Consider the following 25,836-nt stretch of genomic DNA (forward strand, 5'->3'; position numbering starts at 1 on the left):
TCGTCCTTAGAATCACAGAGTGAATACAGTGCAGAAGCAGACCAGTTGATCCATTACACCAGTTCCAGCTCTGTGGAGAAAAAACCTCATGTAGCCCAATCCTCTACACTTTTCCCATAGCTGTATATTTTTTTCCTCTTTAGATAATTATTCAATTCCTTTTGAAAGGCATGATTGGGCAGTGCTAGCATTGTTGCCTCACAGCAGCAGGGACTCAGGTTGGGTTCTAGCCTCGGGTGTCTTGGAGTTTGCATGTTCTCCCTGTGTCTGCATGGGTTTCCACCCACAGTTCAAAGATGTACAAGTTACGTAGATTGGGCATGCTAAATCAGCCATCATGTCCAGGGATGTGCAGGCTAGGTGGATGAATCATGTGAAAAACAGGGTATTAGGGTAGGGGATGAGTCCGGGTGGGATTCTCTTTGGAGGTTTGGTGTGTACTTGATGGGCCAAATAACCTGCTCCCACACTACAGGTGCTATAACGTGCATCTCGTTAATGCAAATTCACTATAACACTATTGATGAATTGGAGCCACTGTTTCTATAGCGCAAACTTTTAAGGTGTGTATCTGTTATATCGCGATTCCGGCCCAATTAGTTTAAATGGTGTTGCTACTACATTATGTTCTTATAATGCAGGATTGCAAGAGAATGGAATTATCCCGTTATAGCAAAACCGACTGCACAGGGACTCTATGATTCTTCAGGGAGACCGAAACCACTGAGCAGAAGAATTTTAAAATTTATTTTCTCATGGGCTTAACATGAGCAGATTGCCCTCGAATTGACTGTTTTTGCTGGGTAATTTCAGAGGGCAGTTAAGAGTCAAGCACATTGTTGAGGGTATTTAGCAGCCATTCTCAACGGGGGCCATATGGCCCCCTTCGGGGCACTGGTACATTTGAAGGCAGACTCAGACTGAAAACTGTGAGAAGGGGAGCCTCAAGAGTTTGTGGGGGTTCTGGTAACTGAACCAGTGAAACACCCAAGCAACAACTATCATTGGAGTCAACAGTTTCCCTCCTATTTATAATATCTTTCCAGCACACCATTTGAATTTGGCACATGTGCTAACCTAATTGCTAAACTCCTCCCACACAGCCTCACTTCTGAGTCAGTCACAAATCAAACTGCACTGGGTCAATGTATTTAATCAAGGGGTCCCCTTTCTATTGGAGATCTGGGGTGGAGGGTGCTGCACGCAGCGGTCCCCTGCAATCGCAGATTGCAATGGTTCACGGACTCCCACCCCAACTGCTTGTTCTGCAGTGCTATGGAGTCCGTGGGCCGTGGGCCGTGGGCCATGTATATATTGGGTGTGGGCGTTTGCACTCCCTTTTTGATTTTTTCAAAAACCTCCTCCTCTGCTTTTGGTTGCACTTCAGGCCCACCTTCCTGATCTTCGGGCACTTGGTACAGAGGGGGGAGGGCAGGTCTGAAGACCTCCTTATGGGTCTGCTCCTGGGCCTGGCCAAGCTGGCCATAAATAGGTCCAGGCAGCGGGCCGTGGAGGGGGTTGTTAGGGCCGACTGCCTGCCCCTCTTCCGCGGTTATGTTAGAGCCCGGGTGTCTCTGGAGAAGGAGTACGCGGTGTCCACCAACACCCTTGAGCTGTTCAGGGAGAGGTGGGCACTGCAGGGAGTGGAGTGTGTTATTTCCCCCTCCAACTCTATTTTGATTTAATCCCTGCCCTCCTCTTCACTGTTTGATCACACAGCATTACCCTTTGATGTGAAGGGCACTGCTTGTCACTAGCCACTCGGGTGTTTCTTTTCTTCCTGGTGGTGGGAATTGAATAAAGATTCATGCACCTTATGCCTTTTATGGTGTCTCACACCTGTACACCCACAACATGGGTGCTGGGGAAAAAAATAAGCACTACCACTGTTAGGCAGTAGTGTGGAGGTAATAGGAAACAAAAACAAAACAAAAATAAATAGGAGTGTCAGACATCCTGGAGAAAAAAAAGAAAAAAAAAATTAATTAAGGGTTCTCGCATCCATTACCACCATACTTCATTATCAGAAGATCAGCGTGTCTTGCTAGGTCTTTTTTAATCCTACTTCATTTATTAATTAATTGCCTTGTCAGAAGTGCCTCATGATTATTTTTATAATTTTCAGAAATAATTCTACCAATAAGTTCCTTGGCAAAAAATAAGTGTCGACAGCATTCAGTGGGATACTTATCGTATGGTTTCATCGCATTTCCGCTAAACCCATCTTTGTTCATGTGTTTGATAAAAATGACTACATTGTCAACTGAAAACATGAGGCCAAGCAAATTGAAAAAGAACATTTGGATACCTCACATCAAAATAAGAAAGATAAATCCTTAGATTTCTTCACAAATCATTGAGATAATTCCAGGAGAAGGCCTATGCTAAAACAAAAGCTTATTCAAACGTCACAGAAATTAGAGAAGGGTATCGTTACATCATACAAAATTAGTAAACTGATTGCTAAAAACTGGAAATGTTCACAACATTGATGAGTTGCTTATCCTGCCATCAGTGTCAAAATAATATCTCATCTCATGTATTGAATGCCAAAGAAGCAATTCAGGCAATTCCTTTGAGTAATTCTATAGTTGCCAGAAGAATCAATGAGATGCCACGGGACATTGAAAAAGAATTGGTCAGTTCATTACAATCCAAGAAGTTCTCCTTAGGGGTGGCACGGTGGCTAAGTGGTTAGCATCGCTGCCTCACAGCGCAGGGACCCGGGTTCGATTCCAGTCCCGGTTGACTGTCTGTATGGAGTTTGCACATTCTCCTCGTGTCAGCATGGGTTTCCTCCGGGTGCTCCAGTTTCCTCCCACAGTCCAAAGATGTGCAGGTCAAGTGAATTGGCCATGCTAAATTGCCCATAGTGTTAGGTGCATTAGTTAGGGGGGATAAGTCTGGGTGGGTTACTCTTCGGAGGGTCAGTGTGGACTAGTTGGGCCGAAGGGCCTGTTTCCATGCTGTAGAGAATCTAATCAACAATTAGATGAAATTGCTTTACAAGATAATGATGCTCTTCTCATAGCTTATGTGAGATTCTGGAACAGAAACAAACTAATGGAAGAAATGTTATTTGCCAGGAAGATTAAAACAGATACTAAGGGACTGTCTATTGTTTAAGAAGTCAGAAGTTACTTAAGTGAGAACAATATTCCAATGGAAAAGATAATTGTTTGTGCAACTGATGGTGCTGCTTCTCTGGCTGGTCAATACAGAGGATTCATCACCCATACCTTCTGTCTTTACTATTCATTGCATCATTCATAGGGAGCATTGGGAGCTAAAAACTTAGAAGGACGTTTCAATCTTTTGCTTTCAGTTGTCATAAAGGCTGTAAACTTCATCAAATCCCATGCCCTACAGGACTGTCTTTTCAGCCAGCTTTGTGAAGAAAATGATGAAGACTTCCAGACGCCGTTGCTGCATACTGAGGTGAGGTGGCTTTCCAAGGGAAGCGGTCTTCAACTGGGACACCATAGTTTCCTTTGTGTCTAATAAAGAGCGTGGACAATGACTTGTTGATACTAAGATGAACACATTTTATCCAGCAGCTATCATTCAGAAACTCAATTTGTTAAACAAGACATTACAGAACAAAAACAGTAACCTCGAAGATTGCAAGGAGGTCATTGTTTCTTTCTTAAAGAAACTCGAAGTCTATCGGCACATTATAGGACGTCGAGAATTTTTACAATTTCCAAACCTGAAGACAATCGCAGAAGCATTCAAGGACAATGACCTTATTGTTTATGTAAAACATCTAAAGCAGATACACAAGAATATGAAAGAAAGATTTAACGACCTATTAAACCTCAGTATCTTGGATTGGATTTTGAATCCATTTGTAGAGAAACCCACCCAAGTTGAGGCAGAAATTCAAGAAAGGTTGATTGATCTTCCGAATGATATAACTGAATGTCGTCAGTTCAGTCAGTTTCAGAAAGGTTTTTGCATCAAGAGTGATCTGCCAAATAAATTTACAACACTGTGGGGGAAAGCCCAAAATATTTTTTATTGCCTTTCGTCCAACATATTTGGTTGACAGCAGATTCTGCAAGGTAGTTTCTTTGACAAAATCCAGGAACAGAATTGATATCACAGCAAAAGGTGACCTCCGACTGTCAATGTCTAATTAAGAGCCCGATATCATGGAACTTGCAAAAAAGCACCAAGCTCAAAGATTGCATTAGGCCTGATAGATGTTTAATTTCATACACAGTCTTTTTTTTAAGTTTTGTTCTTTATGTTGGAATGTTCACCTTTTTTTGGTGTTCAATAATAAATGATTTTCTGTCTGTCTATCTGTTCGTGTTGTATCCCTGTTTGAAAGGGGGCCCTGGAACCTCAGAAGAGCTCCTGGAGGGACTGCAGCCAAAAAACGGTTGAGAATCACTGGCCTAGAGCTACATGTAGATCAGATCAGAAAAAGAGATGGTAGATCTTCTTCCCTAATGAACCAACTGGGTTTTATGACATATCATGGTAGTTTAATACCATTTAATACTGAGATTTGGTATATATTTTCCAGATTTATTAACTGTGTTTAAACTTCATTCAGCTGTCACAGTGGGATTTGATCCCAAATTCCCAGAGCATTATCCTGGGTCTCCACGTTACTAGTCGAGTGAGATTATCACCACGACATCATTATCGTTCCCTTGAACAGAGAATGTTATCAAATTATAATCTAATGTTATTTACCAATTGCCCTCAGATTTTAGGTACGAATTTGAGGAATGTGTTGATGAATGACTTTACACAAGTTGGAGCTGTAGGGCAAAATTCTTCCAGTGCAGTAACACTCAACACACAGACACAAAACTGGAAACAAAGGTTGTGCTGTGTATTCCAGATGGATCCTCTTTGGAAAATAAGGATGTCATCCACATTAATCAGCTGATGTTTTTATGGAAACTTGAGGCTGTGACAGACATAAGATTCTGCCCTGAGGTCATAAAATATTACAATACTTTAGCTGCTTTTATTGTTTTAAATCTGGCAAGTCCATCAAAATTTAAAATCACACTATATATCAAAAAATGAGTTTGTTTTTTTTTAAAAAGAGAAGTAGTTACTTTCTGAATGAAAATGGAAGACTAGAAAAACTGGCTGGGATCTGAATCGAATTATATCATATGCTGTTTGGCTAAAGTCTTTGTTTTGTTGAAGCTACTGTGATCTGCAAGTTCCTTTTGCCTCAGATCTGTGGCTGCAGGAAGTCATTCAAGGTTAGACAGTTTTGATTAACATAATCTTCCATTTTGGCAGCTTGGACAAAGAAAAGAGAGACAAATAGCTCGAAATATTATTTAGCTTTCTATTTGATGGTGTTCAATACATAGTGGGATTAATACACACACCATGAGAATCACAGAAAAATGCAACACAAAAGCGGGTCATCCACCCCATCAAACTAACACTTTGAAGACAGACTCATATTCATAGGTTAGGGTAATGGTAAAACTTTTACTATCTGGAAATGAATAAAAAGCAAAAATGTACTTACATAATCTGCTCATTTACTTCGTTTCTGTGTAAATTTCTTGCTGAGCACAAACAAGCAACACAAAATTTACTCAGCAATAGATGGTGTGGTGCTTCTCCATCTACTAGAAAGTGATGATGAGATATTGACCATTAATTCCAGCACAACCCAAGTGTACATGAAACAACTGCAATCTGATACATACTCCATCTTTCTCACACATGTATTACGTTAAAACAGGAAAAGGGACTTAGTAATAGAGGTTACAGCATGTTAAGAAATAGCACAAGTTGTAACAGGAGGGTATCCCAAATTGATACCACACAAATAACATCTTAAATGTTTCTTAATAGCTATCGTTTATTTGCTTTTATTTGTTGCTCTGCTTTATAGCTACAGAGCATTGACCTGGCAAGGAGAAGACTCTAGTAATTATTGTAACAATGTCCAATTAACATAGAATAGTGAAAGGATGCATTAACTGACATCTTCTCCTAATCCATTTCCCAATCTGCCCCTTGAAAATGATGGAAAGGTTATGAGGGTTCAAGATGGTAGCAATTCATGCCTTTTCCTTAAGAATGCAGATTTGTCGCTGACCGAGCTGGTTAAATCTCGTGTTTATGGTGTTCCCACTACTCCCATCCTTCCTCAAGGATTGGTGACAGCCATTCAACAAAGATATTGTTGTTGAAGGTCAGAAGAAGGTGGTTGAGTCTACGCTTGTGATTGAAGGTCATTATGTCTCAAATGTTATTTTTCATCTCAAGCATGGATGTTGACCAAGTCTTGCTGTCAGGTGACTTAGGATGTTTCAAAACTGGAGAAATTGGGAATACAGCAGCAGACAGTATAATTCTCACCAGGCAACTCCACTCCTCATCTTGAAAAGGATAGGTCATTTATAGAATTACGGGGTATTTTGAAAATGTTCTTCTTCCTCCCAATATCCTCATGTTATTGAAATCAAAATGTATTGCTTATTATCATAAACCACAAAATTTCAATTGCTTGGAATCTTTCCTCTTTAAAAAAATAAGTTTGGTATCACTCCCTGATTTTCTCAAGTTCTACTTTGCTTCACTATGAGCCTAAACTCTTCACATTTACTCCTTTAAAATATCTGCATGGCTTTTGAAGGGATAGCAGAAATATTTTGTGTTTAGCACATTCTTTTATACAACATGAAGTGCATGACAAAGATTACCATCGGAATAATCAAAATCATGGTACTTCTCTTAAAAGTGTTTTTCATTTTGCTCAATCTATTTTTTTTATTGCTATGCTACCTTAATGTCACCAATGTAGACAGTACCTTCCAAAGAAGAATTTTATTTATGCAGTTCCTTTAGTCAAAATTGTTTTTATGAAGGCTATCATTTGTAAATTTCAGAAATGCAAAATTATAATCATTAGCTGGAGTTCATATTTGACATTTCAAATAAGCTGCGCTAACAGCAGAAATCACGGACAAAAATCCAGCAGGTCTGGCAGCATCCTCAGAAGCCCACTGAACCCAAAATGTTAACTTTGATTTCTCTCCACACATGCTGCTAGACCTGCTGAGCTTTTCCAGCAATTTCTATTTTTGTCTCTAATTTACAGCATCTGCAGTGCTTTTAGCTTTTATTTAGCAGAATTGTTGCTGACCTTAGGAGTTTGCACACTCTCCCTATGTCTGCGTGGGTTTCCTCCCACAATCTAAAGATGTGCAAGTCAGGTGAACTGGCCGTGCTAAATTGCCACCTAATAGTCTTAGGTGCATTTATCAGGGGTAAATACAGGGTAGGGGAATGGATCTGGATGGGTTACTCTTCGCAGGGTCAGTGTGGTCTTGTTGGGCCAAAGTGGGCGGCACGGTGGCACAGTGGTTAGCACTGCTGCCTCACAGCGCCAGAGAGCCGGGTTCATTTCCCGACTCAGGCGACTGACTATGTGGAGTTTGCACATTCTCCCAGCGTCTGCGTGGGTTTCCTCCGGTTTCCGCCCACAGTCCAAAGATGTGCAGGTCAGGTGAATTGGCTATGCTAAACTGCCCATAGTGTTAGAGAAGGGGTAAATGTAGGGGGTATGGGTGGTTTGCGCTTCGGCAGCTCGGTGTGGACTGGTTGGGCCGAAGGGCCTGTTTCCACACTAAGTAATCTAAACCTGGTTTCCATACTGTAGAGAATCTAATTTAATCTAATCTAATCTAGCTGGTTAAACCTCTTGTTTATGGTGTTCCCACTATTCCCATCCTTCCTCAAGGATTGATGTCAGCCATTCATTTATGTCTTTTATAAAGGAGGGAAGCATATGACAATGTAGTTTATTTAAAATGCATTTAGCTCAATATTCCAAGAACATGGAAGAAGCAACAACACCATGGAATGATCATTGAACAGCAATCTGTCACTGTTGTGAATGGAAGTGAATGAAATATTTAGATTTTTCTCATCAGTAACCAAGATGCCGCTAACATTTTTATAGCTCATTAATTTTTTCTGTTTCCTCAAAGTCACTCACTTTCTGTGATTTTTCTGATGACAACTCTCCCTCCGCCCATTTCAACTCTGACTCAGGTTTCTATATACCTATCACAGGAAATCTCTTCTCTCCACTCCTACTTCCTGGATTGTTTCTTGTACCACATCCCCTTCACCTGCAGCTTCCTTTCAGACTCACTGTCTTCTTGCTCACAGTGGTGTTTGTTCCCAGAGATGTCTCCTTCCTCACCACCACCCAATGTGTTGTTACTAATGTGTTTAATGGCTGCGAAAAAGTAATTTTAAAGCAAGTTACAGCAGTGGTAAAGGTGATATGACTACGGCAAGTCAGCCAGTACACTATGTAAAAATGCATTTCTCCAAACACTGCATCTTCACTGCAGTTTATTGGAGTCCACAATTGCACCAATTTGTCTTACCTTTTATTTAAGGTAATGGTTCTGAAGGGGTTCATATTCATGTTGTATTGATTACACCCTTTTTACTGAAGTCATACACAACCTGTGGATAGAGACAAGGAGTTTAACTCTAGCTTTCAGAGGGAGCAATTGCATCTATATTAGTTCCCTAAGGTCCAAGTAATTATGCCTGAACAAATGTCATTTATTGTATCAAACAATTAACTTTCTTGATATCTAAGAGCAGCATCTCTTCTGTAGATAATCTAGTCTGGAGTATCCTCACCATTAGTCACTAGATATGCTGAAGACAAAACAAAGAAGAATTTGTGACCAACAAGTGACCACAAACAGCCATTACCCAGCATCACCATATAATTGAGGTGGCAAATACTACAGGATACAAGTAGTGGTCATCTGAGAAAAGAGCACATTACCTACCTCACTCATTTCATCATTAATCAAAAGGAACCTTCTGTACTTGAGTTCTCTGCAAGATGTTACTCCAGATCACTTGAACTTTAACTTTTCCATGGTCATTGTGGATCATATTCGTTCAGAGAGAAGACAATTTGCAATACTACATATATTACAATATTACACCTTTGTTGATCTGATATTAACCCATGAACCTCTAATCCTTTCTAAGCTTCTGGATGTGCGTGAATTCACATGGTCCACGCACTCCTAACAGTAAACAGGACTGCACAATCCCCTATACCACTAACAAGCAGAATCCGATAAGGGCAATATTTACATCCCCTGTACCTTTTATACTTATTGCATTTAATTTTCGATATTTTCAGACACCTCCCACGATCATTTCCTGCAATTGGGCGTCGTATAATAATGAGCCACACCTGAAATTTATTTCTAAAATCCATGCTCCCAAATGGATGATAATGACTCTTCATTATTGTGTTCGCTATTTGCTTTATTTTAAACTTCCTGTGTTCTTTTAAACACCGTGGCGATAGGACTTCAATAGTTTGATAGCTTCCTGAAGGCGTGTTCATTACAGTACATACGGTAACTCAAACTGCTAAGCACAAGTTCAAACAGCAGACCCGGGCTCAGTTCAAACCAATTGGGTTACTAAGTGCTGAAGGTTTAATGTTTCGCCGTCAGTGTTACAGACAGCAGGCTTTTTTCACTGGCAGATATCTGGCATTGAGTGTGGAGAATGGGCAGCAGTAGCAGTAAGTTATGCTGCTGTAAATCTAGTAAGAAGGTAAGCCTCAGATTCCTTAATTCCGGGAACTTTTTGTTTTCAATTGAGGAAGCAGGTCAAACAAGCGTTTGCTGTTGGTCAGTAGAAGCCACGCTGTAACACGGTTACCCACGAGTGGAAAGTCTGTAACAAGTGTCTAAAATATTCACCGATCTGTCTGGCAAAGTATGAAAGATCCCCAGCAGGACTTTTCTGTATACAGTAGGAAGCATGCGTTAGCTACAGTATTTCACGTGTTACTTTTGTTAGTGAGAAACTTGAAAGTGCAGAGATAGTAATGTGAGTTTGACAAGTGATTTCCATCCACGCAATGGCAGCACTTGCTACAAGCTTTCGAAATAAAAAATCGCTACCTAGCGACTTAAATCACACAGGGATTGTGAAAGTTTTCTGTCTGTGGTTAACATTTTGAAGGGATCAGTTGGTACAACTGTTACAACGGCTACAGCTAACCAGAGGAGCCAAATGAGTTATCACTATCCAACCAACCAGATTCTAATATGAAGATGAAAGCGAGGGCCTAGTAACCCGTTAGCAAATGATAGGAGGAGAAGGGAGTTTCATCAATGCAAGAATAAGCTTTCAGCCAAATCAGGTGTTACTGTGTCAAGGAGAAGGAAGTGGTTCAACTTTCCGTTTTAAAAGATGAGAAAGCGGAAATAGAAAACTAAATTCAAATGTGAAGCACTGAAATGTGAGAGTCGTACTTAGAAATCACAGGAAGATGGGTAGAGAGTGTGGGAATTCCACGTTTGGAGCACCATATTTTGAACAAATGCTCCCTTTCAGTAAATTCTGTTACAACATTAACATTTGTTTTCAAATAAAATGCAGCATTTCCTTGCAACTAGCTCGCAGAAACGATCTTGAACTGTTGATGAAATTATTTCTCAGGGAGGCATTTACTATTTTCTACTTTCGAGGCCTCCTGTCCAATGAGCCATCTAAAGTTGACCCTCTTGTATCAATATTATAGACCTGTGAGGTGGCTGGCTCTAACACAGACTCCTTTCCGGTCAGCTCTGCTCCAAAGCTATGTCACTGTTTCAGTGTAACATGCTGGAAGCACACAGCGGGTCAGAGCATCTGTGGAGAGAAAAAGATGGAGTTATAGATTTTTCACATGTACCCTGCCTTGCCTCTGCCTCTGCCTCTGTATTTACCATCAACTTGAGCTCATTAAAAATCCTCTGCTCTCTATCATAACTTGTGTAAAGTAACATTTGATAATCATGCCTGTGAAGCCTGGAAGGGTAGCAGATCAATTTTTAATCACATCCTTATATTCAAATCATCATGCCCTTGCTTCACCCAGGAAGCTACATTGGGTAGTTTCTGAAAACTGATACTGAGGTTGAGACCAGAAAGTAATTCATGAGCACACTGCAGAAAGGGTGTCAACATCAGCTACCTGCTAACTTCCATGCTATCTGTACACAGTCAGTGCTTCCCGCACTGTGGAATACCTGCAAGACACTAGCACCTGTATCATTGGAACATCTCACTACCTAAACCCTTTTGAAGAGGAAGCACATTGCAGATTGTGCTTAGATCATTTACAGATTTTGCTTTGGAAGAATAAACAATTCCTGACAATAAGCGGGAGAGGACAAAGGAGACAATTCCTTTATCCTCAAGAAGGACCAGAGGAATGCCATCTAGGGCAATGATTTCACACATATGGATGACGTTAGGAGGGTAATTTAAGTGTCATATCCAACCAACTAGCCTCACCTGCTACTTAGATGACAACATCTCCATCACTCAGCAACCAACAATTTCTATCAATAGTCCTGTATTATTTCAACTTCACACACTGAGTACTGTCACATCCCCATCTCACAACTTGCACACTCTGGCAGCTGTTCGTCTGTGACAGCCACATCACTTAAACATCGATATCCTCTGACACACATTGTTCTTTCCTGAAGAGAAGTTAATGTACACAAGAGGCAAAAGGAAATAACTCCAAAGGAGGAGATAATATGGCCATTTTTGGGAGGAGGCTCCTTGACAACCCTTCCACACTTCCTCTTCCTCCTCCCTCTTCGAACTGCTTATTGTTCTCCGTTATGACCTCTGCATACTCACGCATTTACCTTCGATGTCAGGAGAAAGCTTTAGTCAGCCTGTAAAAGAGCATACGAATCAGGAACAGAAAGCAACTGGTTTGTGCACAAGGTTTGAAGTCACCAAAAATAGAGCTTCAGCAAAGGCCTGACCATTCTTTGTAGAAACTGAAACTTTAAGCAAGTATGGAAATAGTCACTTAATAGTACAGAACATTGAGTATTATGAAAAATAGACATATTGTTGAAGCTTTCAGTCTTGACATTCATCAGGACAGAACCACAAGAATCCCAAATAATCAAGGGAAGAACAATTCAAACTGTGTGAGAAGAGAGTGCTGACTGGTAGATGCATTGCCATGGAGAATTGAGGGTACAGCTAACTGCTGAGCGTTTGCTGAAATACAAAGGCAAGTTGATTCATCAGATTGCTCAGTGTATTGCCATGGGGAATGCAGCAGACAGTGGCTGACCCCAAGGTTTTGTTTGGTTGAAGAAGGCACAATGTGAGAACATGTTTTTTTTCTGTTTACAATGGACTGGAACATCCCCATCCTCAGACATGGGAGGGCCCAGCATAACAGACCAAAAGATAAGGTTAAAGCATTCGCAACAGCCTTTAGCAAGAAGTACCAAGTGGATGATCCATCAGCCACCTGCTGAGGTCCCCAACATCACAGATGCCAGCCTTCAGCCAATTTGATATACTCTGTAAAACGGCTGATGGCACTGACAACATTCTGCTGATAGAATGAAATTGTTCTCCAGAATTTGTCGTTCCCATCACCAAGCTGTTCCAGTCCAGCTGTAATGCTGGCATCTACCTGACAATGTGGATAATGGCCCAAGTATGTCCTACACACAATAAGCGGGACAACTCCAACCCAACCAATTACTGTCCCATTAGTCTACTCTCAATCACCAGTTAGGTGATGAAAGGTGTCCTCAACAGGTGCTACGAAGCAGCAGTTGCTTAGCAACAACCTGCTCACCAATACCTGCAAATCCCACCATCCTGATTTGGAAATATATCGTTGTTCCTTCTGTGTTGCTGAGTCAAAATCCTGGAACTTCCTCCCTAACTGTATGGGTTGACAGCATGTGGATTGTAGTGGTTCAAGAAGGCAGCTTACCATCACCTGCTTTAAGGGCAACTAGGGCTGAGCAATAAAATATGGCCCAGCTAGTAATACATATATCCCATAAAGGAATTTAAAAAAAAACATGTCCTGCACAGGAATATGTGTTGTTTATGTAAGTGGGATGCACAACTAATGTTGGATACTGTCTGTGTTTCGAGAGTGTGGTGCTGGAAAAGCACAGCAGGTCAGGCAACATCCGAAGAGCAGGAGAATCAATGTTTCGGGCATAAGCCCTTCACCAGAAATGTCTGTGTTTCCAAAACATGGGCTGATTGAGTGCAGTCAGAACTCTGTTTGTTGCAAACAGTGAAGAGATATAAGGTTTAATATGGCTTAACAGTCATTGGGACATCTAGCCTATGCCCGACATTTTGGCTGCCATATAAATCAATATGTGGTATTTGTATTCAAGTAGGCAAAAGTGAGGACTGTAGATGCTGGAAACCAGAGTTTAGATCAGAGTGGTGCTGGAAAAGCACAGCAGGTCAGGCAGCATCCGAGGAGTGGGAAAATCGACGTTTTGGGCAAAAGCCCTTCATCTGGAATAGAGGCAGGAAGCCTCCAGGATGGAGATCCTGCTCCTCAGATGCTGCCTGACCTGCTGTGCTTTTCCAGCACCGCTCTGATCTAAACTTACCTTAGATTACAACAGAATCTGGACCAGATGGGCCAATGGGCTGAGAAGTGGCAGATGGAGTTTAATTCAGATAAATGCAAGGTACTGCATTTTGGGAAAGCAAATCTTAGCAGGACTTATACACCTAATGGTAAGGTCCTAGGGAGTGTTGCTGAACAAAAAGACCTTGGAGTGCAGGTTCATAGTTCCTTGAAAGTAGAGTTGCAGGTAGATAGGATAGCGAAGAAGGCGTTTGATATGCTTTCCTTTATTGGTCAGAGTATTGAGTACAGTACTTGGGAGGTCATGTTGCAGCTGTGCAGGACATTGGTTAAGTCACTGTTGGAATATTGCGTGCAATTCTGGTCTCCTTCCTATCGGAAAGATGTTGTGAAACTTGAAAGGGTTCAGAAAAGACTTACAAGGATGTTGCCAGGGTTGGAGGATCTGAGCTACAGGGAGAGGCTGAACAGGCTGGGGCTGTTTTCCCTGGAGCATTGGAGGCTGAGGGGTGACCTTATAGAGGTTTACAAAATTATGAGGGGCAGGGGGTCGGGGAGTCCAGAACTAGAGGGCATAGGTTTAGAGTGAGAGGGGAAAGATATAAAAGAGACCTAAGGAGCAACTTTTTCACGCACAGGGTGGTATGTGTATGGAATGAGCTGCCAGAGGATGTGGTGGAGGCTGGTACAATTGCAACATTTAAGAGGCATTTGGATGGTTATATGAATAGGAAGGGTTTGGAGAGATATGGGTTGGGTGCTAGCAGGTGAGACTAGATTGGGTTGGGATATCTGGTCAGCATGGATGGGTTGGACCGAAAGGTCTGTTTCCATGCTGTACATCTCTATGACTCTAAGAATATAGACCATGTATTCCAAAGACCGAAAGTATAATTGTTGTTCACTTTTGAGATTTGGTATTTTTGCCATTCTGTCCTACAGCAAATGTTCAAGACCTTGGTGGCACCAAACTAGAGTATTGTTGCAGTTTTGGTCTCCTTATATGAGGAAGGTTGTTCTGGCCATGGAGGGAGTACAATGAAGACTAAGTCCTGAGATGGGAAGACTGATGCATGAAGAGAGACTGGATCGGTTAAGATTAAGTTCACTGGAGTTTATGAAAATGAGTTTTTAAACCTACAAAATTCTAACAGGGAAAATGTAGGAAGGATGTAACTGATGATGGGGAGTCCAGAACCAGGGGTCACCGTGAAGGATCTGGTTGAGGTCGTTTAGGACTGAGTTGAGGGTAAATCTCTTCACTCAGAGTGGTGAACCCATGGAATTCTCTGCCACAGAAAGTGCTTGAGTGTAAAACATTGAAGGTGTTAGGTATAGCTCTTAGGGCTAAGGTCATTAGAGGGTGTGGGGAGAAAGTGGGGAGAGAGTACTGAGTTGGAAGATCAGCCATAATCACATTGAATGGCAGAGCAGGCTGAAACGGCTGAACAACCTCCACCTGCTCCTATTTTCTATGGTTATTTTTTGTTCTAATGGGTACAAGACGAAAAGCCTCAAGATCATGGTTCGATATTTCAAGTATGAAAATAACCCAAAATCCTGAGAATTTCAGGAATAGCTGGAAATAAGCAATGAGACTGTTTGTTTGTGTGAAGTTAGATTCCTTCAGCTAATTCCAATGAGCTGTTTTTCATGTCCCTGAATGATGTGCAACTGTCCTGAAGTTAAGTGAGGTCATAGACTGGAACCTGGACTTTCAAACTGGGAACTCCTGTCATTAAATCAGAATTACAAGAATACTGAAGTCATGATCTGGCTGTGCTACAGTTTAGAGGCACTTACCAGTTTGTAAATATGGTTCCAATGCATTTCTCATTGAAATGTACAAGTGTAGCCTTGAAAGACTGAAAAAATTGGGCAGCACGGAGCCCAGTTTGAGCCCCTCTGACCCCATCTGTAATCTCCTTCTCTGTGTCTAATTCTGGTCTTTTTCTTAAGTCCCTAAGCTCTGAAATGCCTCCCTAAAATTCTTTCCCTCTCTCATTCTTTTCAAAAAGCCCTAGAAGGTAGCGCTAATGCTCAGCAGTTCAGGCGGCATTTGTCAGGAGAAGAAATGTTAACTTTTCAGGTCCATGACCATTTACGAGGTCAGATGCTGCCAGTATTGTCTGTTTTATTTAAGATTTCCAGCAGTACTTAATTTAATATTTAATTTTAGCACAAGCTTTCTTTAATTACATCTGAATTGCAAAACATGTCAGTAGAGTTGGCCACTCCGCCTGTAGGGACTGCTCCAGCATTCAATTTAATAATTCCACATACCAACCTATCCCTAATAACACTTCACCTTCCTGCTTGTCAAGAATCCATTTACTTCTGGATTACAAATATACGAAGTTTCGGCGTCCACCACCTCCAGGAGAATGGATTTCTCCTCTGGGAGAAAAAAAATCACCTCTTCTGTTTTACACAGTCAACCCCTTATTTTTAAGCAGCTTTCCCTAGTTCTAGATTCTTCTACACCGTGGTGACTTGAAGCATACCGCTGTACGTTTGCACTCAATTTTCCTTGCGATAATAACATTCTGTTACTTTTATCCTACTGGCCTGCCATACCTGCATATGAACCTTCATGCACTGGGACACCCAAATTATTCTGCATCTCAGAACTCTGTAATCTTTTACCATTTAGATACCCATCTTTTTTCTTCCCTCTGCCAAAATGGACACTTTCACGTTTTCCTATGTTATTTACCGTTTTTGTCAGATATTTGCCCACTCACAAACTGTCGATAACCCTCGGTTATTTTCTTATTCATTCTTCACAGCTCAATCTTCTAAACAATTGCTTTTGAGATAATTGGTTAAAATTATTTACTTCATCTCATCCTATTGATAGATTCTCCAATTCCTTTCACTGTTTTGTACTTTTAAACACATTTGTCTAGTCACCCCAATCAATGTCTCTAAACCTCTGTGATATTCAAAACAATTTTGTCAATCCAGCCATAATGAAGTAGTTTGTGGAACTAAGAAACAAGATGCAGCTGTAAATGGAAAGTGTTTTGATAATGATAAGCCTCATGTTACACCCTTCCGAATGATTGTATGCACAAATACAAGTTGAATCAAGTGACTTTTTTAAACCTGGCATAAAATTTAAATGTAGCAATAAGAAACCAGACACCCTTACCCAAAATCATAATTGCATTGAAAGTACAAATTGATGTTTGCGGGTCAGTCTGGGACTTCTGTTTTGTGTAATTCATGATGACTTTCCAAGGTGTGTTTACAACCTACAGTATACAAGTGGGAAACTGCTTGTGGAGAGTATCAATCATAGTAATTGAACGATTGTTGCATTTTAATATCAACAACTTTTTTAACAGGCACTCAGCTATAACTTCTCTTAATTTGTGTGTCTGATGTTAGCATCATGGAAGGCCAGGGATTCCCCATTCCTAATTACACCTGCCATGCTGTTAGCAAGGGACTTTGAGGATTTGGCATAGAGCCAGTGAAAGAAGAGCATTTTGTTCCAAGTCAGGATGATGAATGAGTCGGAGGAGAAATTGGAGGTGTTGGTGTTCCCACGTGTCTGCTGCCCTTGTCATTCTTGGGAGTACAGGTAATGAATTTGGATGGTGCTTTTGAAGGAGTCTTAGTGAATTGCAGTAGTGCATCTTGAAGGTGGTACATACCATTGCCACTGTGCATTGATGATGCCAACAAGAAATGTTTAAGGTGATGTATGTGGTACCAATTTAGTGGGCTGCTTTGTGCTGAGCCTCATGAATACCACCCTGCACTCATCCAGGCATATATGAAGTACTTCATCACTCACCTGACTTGTGTCTTGTAGCTGGTAAACACCTTTTGGGAGATTATGATGAATTATGCAAAACAGAATTCCATCCTCTGACCTGCTGTTGTATCCTAGGTAGCCATATAGTACTACATTAGTGGTCAGTGCTAATTTCTCGGATATTGATGGTTGGGATATATGTCAAAAGAAATACTTAAATTCCCTCTTGTTAGAACTGGCCTTTGCCTGCCACTTAAGGTCTGTGTATGTTATTTACCCTCATCAGCTTATATCTGAATGTCGAACTGCATGTGGACACAGGCTGCCTCAATATCCGAAGGAGCTGTAAATACAGCTGAACACTGTTCATTCATCAGTGGACATCCCACTCATACCTTATGCTGAAGGACAGATTTAGTACATTGCTGGAAATGCCTCTCAAGATAATGCCCTCAGGCTGAACTGACTGACCTCCAACAACCATGACCATCTACTTTAATGCTAGGTAGGACTTCAATCATTGGCGAGAGATCCCTGATTATCCATTACTTCCATTTTGTTAGGTCTCCTCAATGGTATATTAGGTCAAATGTTGCCTAATGTCATGCTCAGTTACTTATTTGACCTCTGGAAATCAGCCCACTTGTCAATATTTGACAGTAAAGAGCTCTGGGGTCCAGTAGCCCTGGTGGAATTTGAACTGAGTGTTGGTGAGTTGGATGTTGCTGGATAAGTGCACAAAAGGCAACACTCTATCATTTTACTATGAGGACAAACGAGGAGTGGTACATAGCTGCAAAGATATGTCCTGCTTTTCATGGGCAGGGCGTACATAAACAAGTTTTCACATTGCTGGGTAAATGCCAATTCTGTAACTGCACTAGAAAAGTTTGACTAGGAGCATGGTTTGTTCTGAAGCAGAAATTATCAGAACTACAGCTAGAGTATTGTCAAAACACACAGCCTTTACAGCATCCAGTGCCTTCAGCCATTTCTTGATAATTAGCAAAGTGGATCAAATGAGCTGAACTGACCTAAGAGGCCTTATGAAGGGACTGAGACGGATTATCCATTCTGACTGTAAATAGTTGCAAATGTTTGTCTTGACATGATGTAATGTGCTATCATCAAGGATCGGAACATATGCTGAAAGTCCTCCTCGAGCGAGTTGTTTAAGTGTCTATGATCCTACATGTTCGAATGTGACAAAACTGTGGAGCTTAAAACGGACTAGTTGTGAAGCCACTTTGCCCTGCCTATTGCATGGTGTTTCTGCTGATTGCGGTCCCGTGTTGTCACTGCTACAGTTTGGTAGCTCATTTTTTGGTATTGCTTGTGACATGCCCTCCGTTGAAGTAGGGTTAGTCCTCTGGTTTGAAGGGAATGTTCAAGTGTGGGATATATGGGTCCACGTAGTTACAGATTGTGGCTGAATGCAGTTCAGATGCTGCTAAAGATTTTCAGTTTTAAAATGCTCCATATTCTAAGTCCAACTCATTTAGCATAGAATCTCTACAGTGTGGATCTAGCCCTTCGGCCCAACAAATCCACACCAACCCTCTGAAGAGTAACCCACTCAGACGCATTCTCTTACCCTATATTTACCTCTGACCAATGCACCTAACCTACATATCCCTGAAAACTATTGGCAATTTAGCATGGCCAGTTCACCTGATCTGCACATCCTTGGATTGTGGTAGGAAACGAGAGCACCCAGAGGAAACCCGCGCAGACACGGTAGCATGGTGATAGTCTACCCTCCATTATTCAATGTAGAACTCAATGTGGAGATGAGGCTTGGTCTCCACAAGGATTGCGCAGTAGTTGCTCAGTGGGCAGATTAATCTGTGACAGGCAGATTAACAAGTGGTCAACTAGGTTACTAACTATCTGTCATGGTGTAAAGATAGCAAACTTAGGGCCGACTGCCTGCCCCTCTTCCGCAGTTACGTTAGAGCCCGGGTGTGCTTGGAGAAGGAGCACGTGATGTCCACCAACACTCTGGAGATGTTCAGGGAAAGGTGGGAGCCGCAGGGAGTGGAGTGCATTATTTCCTCCTCCAACTCTATTTTGATTTAGTCCCTGCCCTCCCCTTCACTGTTTGATCACACAGCATTGACCTTTGATGTGAAGGGCACTGCTTGTCACTGGCCACTCGGGTGTTTTCCTATCTTCCTGGTGGTGGAAATCGAATAAAGATTCGTGCACTTTGTGTCACACACCTGCACACACACACCATGGGTGCTGTTAGGCAGTAGTGTGGGGGTTAAATTAAAAAAAAGGAAAAACAAGAAAAAGAAGAAAAAAGTAAAGATAGCAAACTCTCCCTCAACATTAGCAAAATGAAAGGGCTGGTCATTGATGTCAGGAAGCAAAGTGAAGGACACACCCCAAACTACAATGGAGCTGAGATGGAGATGGTCAAGAGGGTTAAGTTCCCAGGAGCAATGATCACCAAAAATCTGTCCTGATCTATCCATGTTGATACGACAGTCAAGAAAGATCAACATTGCCTCTACTTCCTCAGGATTTCAAGGAAATTCTGCATGTTCATAAATACACTTGCCAATTTTTATAAGTGCACCATAGAAAGCATTTTGTGTGGATGTATCACAGCTTGGCACAGCAACTGCTCTTCCCAGGACCATAAGAAACTACAGAGAGTTGTGAACTGTCCATCACACAAGCCAACCCTCCATTCATTGATTCCATCTCTACTTCTCACTGATGGTTCCTGTGCCTAGATCCATCTGGAATGGTTACTCCAGTATTTTTGTTTTTCACATTTTCTCTTGTGGTTTAGGCACTTACTAAGCCATTTCAGAGGCAGTTAAGAGTCAGACATACAGTGATTCTGGGGTCACAAGTCATTCACTCTAGGTAAGTATTACAGTTCAGAAGAAGTCCTTTGGTCCATCAAATCTGTACCCCAAAAAGGACAGCAAATTTCCTTTCCTGAAGGACATTACTGAACCAGATGATTTTTAGATGAAACTTATTTTATACCGGATATGTTGCTGCAGATTTGTTCATTTAATTTAAATTCCCTCCACTACCACGATGGGTTTTGAACTCAGCCTCTTCAGCATGTTCTACCATTCAATAAAATCATAGTTAATTTATAACCTATCTGCTAATCAGAAATATAGTTTAGGGCAACTTTCTTTTGCAAGTCTTCCAGGATCAAATTTGGGAAAGTGGAAAGCACTGTGCAGTAGACCGCTGTCCTTTATGAAGCTCCTGTTGTCCCGCCAAAGAAGGCTATAAGGAAGATGCATGACAGCCAATTCTGAAAAGGAATTGAAGTTTATGCAAAGCTGATTTTTTTTTTCTTAATTCTTTCTAGAGAGTGCAGTTGGTAAGGGAAGCATTTATTGATCATGAGGAAATGGTGGATCATCTTCTAGAATCGTCGTAGTCCATGTTGTCATTTACTACGGTGTTGTATATTAACCCGTGACAGAGAAAGAGTGTGTGTCTCTCCAAGGATGATCTGTGTGACTTGGATGGGCAAATGCAGTTGATGGTGTTCCCATGCCCTGAGGGGGACAGTCAGTGCCTAGCACTTGTGTGGTGGAAAGGAATGAGGCAGTTTAGTTCCTGGGGAGTGTTGCTGGACAAAGATACCTTGAAGTGCAAGTTCTTAATTTCTTGAAGGTGGAGTCCCAGTTAGACAGGGTAGTGAAGAAAACATTTGGTATGTTTGCCTTTATTGGTCAGTGCATTGAGTATAGAAGTTGGGAGGTCATGTTGCAGCTGTACAGAATATTGGTTAGGCCACTTTTGGAAGACTGCTTGCAATCCTGGTCTCCCTTCTATAGGAAGGATTTTGTGAACCTTGAAAAGGTTCGGAAAAGATTTATAAAGATGTTGCCAGGGTTGGAGGCTGAGGGGTAATCTTATAGAGGTATATAAAATCTTGAGGGTCATGGATAGGATGAATAGTCAATGTCTTTTCCCCAGGGTGAGGGAGTCTAAACTAGAATCAGGGTATGTAGAGTCAGTATGGATAGAGCTGAGAAATTCTAAGGGTAGAAAGACCCTCTTGGGAGTTATCCACAGTCCCCCAAACAGTAGTATGGATGTAGGGTGTAAGTTGAATAAGGAGCTGAAATTGGCCTGTCACAAAGGTGTAACTACAGTTGTTATGGGGGATTTCAACTTGCAGGTAGACTGGGAGAATCAGGATAGTATTGGACCTCAAGGAAGAGACTTTGTGGAGTGCCTCCGAGATGGATTCTTAGAACAGCTGGTGCTAGAGCCTACCAGGGAGAAGGCAATTCTGGATCTGGTATTGTGCAACGAACCAGAATTGATCAGGGACCTCGAAGTGAAGGAACCATTAAGAGGTAGTGACCGCAACACAATAAGCCTCAATCTGCAATTTAAAAGGGAGAGGGTACAATTGGTAGTGACAATATTTCAGTTGAATAAAGGGAACTATGGAGCTATGAGGGAGGAGCTGGCCAAAGTTCAATGGTGCAATACCTTAGCAGGGATGACAGTGGAGGAACAATGGCAGATATTTCTGGGTATAATGCAGAAGATGCAGGATCAGTTCATTCCAAAAAGGAAGAAAGATCCTATGAGGAGGCAGGGGTGGGTGTGGCTGACGAGGGAAGTTAAGAAACATATAAAGTCAAAAGAGAAAAAGTATAACATAGCAAAGATGAGTGGGAAAAGGAGGACTGGGAAGCTTTTAAAGAACAACAGAGGATTACTAAGAAGGAAATACACAGAGAAAAAATGAGGTATGAAGGTAAACTAGCCAAAAGTATAAAAGAGGATAGGAAAAGCTTTTTTAGGTATGTGAAAGGGAAAAAATGGTTAAGACTAAAATTGGACTCTTGAAGACAGAAACAGGGGAATATATTACGGGGAACAAAGAAACGGCAGAAGAGTTGAATTGGTACTTCAGGTCTGTGTTCACTGGGGAAGACACAAGCAATCTCCCTGAGGTAACAGTGGCTGAAGGACCTGAACTGAAGGGAATTTATATTTGCCAGGAATTGGTGTTGGAGAGACAGTTAGGTCTGAAGGTTGATAAGTCCCCTGGGCCTGATGGTCTACATCCCAGGGTACTGAAGGAGGTGGCTTGAGAAATCATGGATGCGTTGATGATTATTTTCCAGAGTTCGATAGATTCAGGATCAGTTTCTGCAGATTGGAGGGTGGCTAATGTTGTACTACTTTTTAAGAAAGGAGCGAGAGAGAAAGCAGGAAATTATAGGCCAGTTAGTCTGACCTCAGTGGAGGGAAAGGTGCTGGAGTCTATTATAAAGGATGAAACTACGACACATCTGGATAGGTCAGAGTCAGCATGGATTTATGAAGGGGAAATCATGCTTGACTAATCTTCTGGAATTTTTTGAGGATGTAACTCTGAAGATGGACAAGGGAGATCCCGGTGGATGTAGTGTACCTGGACTTTCAGAAAGCCTTTGATAAAGTCCCATATAGAAGGTAAGTGATCAAAATTAGGGCGCATGGCATTGGGAGCAATGTACTGACTTGGATTGAAAATTGCTTGGCTGATAGGAAATAAAGAGTAGTGATAAACGGCTCCCTTTTAGAATGGCAGGCGGTGACCAGTGGGGTACCGCAGGGATCAGTGCTGGTACCGCAGCTTTTTGCAATATATATTAATGATATAGAATATGGTATTAATAGTAACATTAGCAAATTTGCTGATGATACAAAGCTGGGTGGCAGGGTAAAATGTGAGGAGGATATTAGGAGATTACAGGGTGACCTAGACAGGCTAGGTGAGTGGACAGATGCATGGCAGATGCAGTTTAATGTTGATAAATGTATGGTTATCCACTTTGGTGGCAAGAACAGGAAGGCAGATTACTACCTAAATTGAGTCAATTTAGGTAAAGGGGCATTACAAAGAGATCTGGGTGTTCTTGTACACCAGTAAGTGAAGGCAAGCATGCAGGTACAGCAGGTAGTGAAGAAAGCTAATAGCATGCTGGCCTTCATAACTAGAAGGATTGAGTATAGAAGCAAAGAGGTTCTTCTGCAGCTGTACAGGGCCCTGGTGAGACCGTACCTGGAATATTGTGTGCAGTTCTGGTCTCCAAATTTGAGGAAAGACATTCTGGCTATTGAGGGAGTGCAGCGTAGATTCACGAGGTCAATTCCTGGAATGGGGGGACTATCTTATGTTGAAAGATTGGAGTGACTGGGCTTGTATACCCTTGAGTTTAGAAGACTGAGAGGGGATCTGATTGAGACGTATAAGATTATTAAAGGATTGGACACTCTGGAGGCAGGAAACATGTTTCTGCTGATGGGTGAGTCCCGAACCAGAGGGCACAGCTTAAAAATAAGGGGTAGGCCATTTAGGACAGAGATGAGGAGAAACTTCTTCACCCAGAGAGTGGTGGGTGTGTGGAATGCTCTGCCCCAGAGGGCAGTAGAGGCCCAGTCTCTGGATTCATTTAAGAAAGAGTTGAATAGAGCTCTCAAGGATAGTGGAATCAAGGGTTATGGAGATAAGGCAGGAACAGGATACTGATTAAGGATGATTAGCCATGATCATATTGAATGGTGGTGCAGGCTCGAAGGGCAGAATAGACAATAGAATGTCTATTGTCTATAGAGAGCATAGGTTTAAGGTGAGCAGGGAAAGATTTAAAAAGAACCTAAGGGGCATTTTTTTCACACAGGGTGGTGCATATATGGAGTGAAGTGATGGAGGCTGGTATAATTGCAACATTTAAAAGGCATCTGGATGGGCATACGAATAGAAAAAGTTTAGAGGGTTACAGGCCAAGTGCTGGTAAACAGGATTTGATTTATTTAGAATATCTGATCGGCATGTACGAGTTGAACCAAAAGATTTGTTTCCATGCTGTATGTTCCTATGACTCTATGTTCCCTCATCCCTGAGCTGATCAAAGTCTCTGGTGCAGATAGTAGTGGTCCTCCCACCAAGACAAGGGCTCAAGGTTCAAGCTGCAGTTTAGGACTTGTTGGCTGTACCTGGAGTGTTCATGACAAGGTTCACCAGATTGATAGTCAGCCTACTAACCCTTCCAGCACTTGCCACTATCCCCCGCAGAGGAAAAGAGGAGTCAGTGGGAAGATATGAAATAAACAATCCAAAGCTTAGCTGGATTCATTCTCAACAATTTTCCACCAAAACAACGTGCAACAATGAGAGATGGTGTGAAATGAAACCAATTTTTGATACCATTATCTCACATGTCACAATGCCAAATAACTTATGAGGCTACAATGCACATTAAAGGAGGCGTGCTGTTGACTGGAAAGCACAGTGAATAATTTGGCACCACAATTGTTTTCAACCTAGATTTGTATAAAAGTGCTTATGAAGCAACACCACACTCCATGTAACCACAAGTGTAAATATTTCTTTGTTTCCAAGCAATGAATTTTCAATTGCCTCTGTTGAGTTGATAGCATGTTTGTGCACATTCCTGCTATGTGATTGTGTCACTACAATGGAATTGTGTTTAGAGTCCCAGAGAGAAAATGGTCTTGCAGATTGGAAATTGGCCCCGATTTCTTTCCTCCCTCCACAGAAGGACAGAGCAATGCCTCTGCTAGCTGACCTGACACTCCTGAGTCCTCAATCCATTTTGCTGGGTCAGTGAAAATCATCTCTTCATAACTGTCTCCCAGCAGAATCCAAAGCATAAGAATGAGTGGAAGTAAAAATTGTGACAGTGCAGAATACCAGAGGGGAGAGAGAGAGAGAGAGAGTCAATGTTGTTGTGAAATAAGTGCTCCAAAGATCAGAAGTCTAAGGTGAGGATTTGAAAATGGTTCTTTTGTGGGTCTGAAGGAGAGGGAGAGGGGTCACCATTGTACTACACTCCTTCAAAGTGATATCTTTGGACCTTCCACCGCTACTCAATGGGGTGGGAGGGGAAGGAGCGAAGTGCCTCACCAGTTCAGATGCATGTGTGAAAGTCTATTTTAGGAAAAAGATGCAGCCCAATAATGTCCATTCTGGAGGGCTACTAATCCAATATTGGTCTCTCCTTCAGCTCCATCTAATGCTGTGGGCACTGTTTGCTGTTTAACCTCAAATTCCTCTTTCTGGTGTCCTGACGCAGTTTCTCTGGTGTCTTGATACAGTCGTGCACCATGAACTCCCTGGTTTTACTTCACTCTTTATGCATTCTACTCTCTTCCCTTCAAATGCAAAATAAGAAGTCTTCGCCTTACAAACAGAGCATAGTGGTTTTATGTGACATTGAACTGCAGATATCCCATGCTGTCAAACATGTAGTATCTTATGCACCCATGTTTACACACAAAACTAGGAACATTGTATAAACAGGTACCTTCTACAACAGAGAGCTAATATTGTGTGGACTTGGAAGCAGTGGGCATGGAGCATAAAGCTCCAGTGCCAGAGCTTGGGCATACCGGACTTTACTGACAGTTTGTGCATTCAGCACAAGCATAAGTCAGTTCGTGCAATCAGACCTCAAATGATACGTCATCTCTTCCAGCCTCTGGGACGGTTTCTCCTGTTGTTGTCAAGGTCCCTAAGCTTCTTTTCAAATATGCGTGTCATGTTGGGAGATTGTATCTGCAGGAGGTGTATTTGGTTGCGAATCCTATTGGACTGCTTGGATCAGATGGAGCAGCAGTT

General features: G+C 41.8%; 1 protein-coding gene across 2 annotated transcripts in view; it reads left to right on the plus strand.

Moving 5' to 3' along the window:
- Window positions 1-9,419: 9,419 nt before the first annotated feature.
- Window positions 9,420-25,836, plus strand: part of LOC132823251 (coiled-coil domain-containing protein 69-like) — a 61,666-nt gene continuing 45,249 nt past the window's right edge. For both annotated transcript variants that reach the window (XM_060836896.1, XM_060836897.1), the window contains exon 1: window positions 9,420-9,606. In XM_060836896.1, the coding sequence (XP_060692879.1) occupies window positions 9,559-9,606 (48 nt within the window). In that variant the 5' untranslated portion in view covers window positions 9,420-9,558. The remainder of the gene's footprint in view (window positions 9,607-25,836) is intronic.

The sequence above is a fragment of the Hemiscyllium ocellatum genome, chromosome 16 (genome assembly GCF_020745735.1).
Source record: "Hemiscyllium ocellatum isolate sHemOce1 chromosome 16, sHemOce1.pat.X.cur, whole genome shotgun sequence".
In the NCBI taxonomy this organism is placed as follows: Eukaryota; Metazoa; Chordata; class Chondrichthyes; order Orectolobiformes; family Hemiscylliidae; genus Hemiscyllium; species Hemiscyllium ocellatum.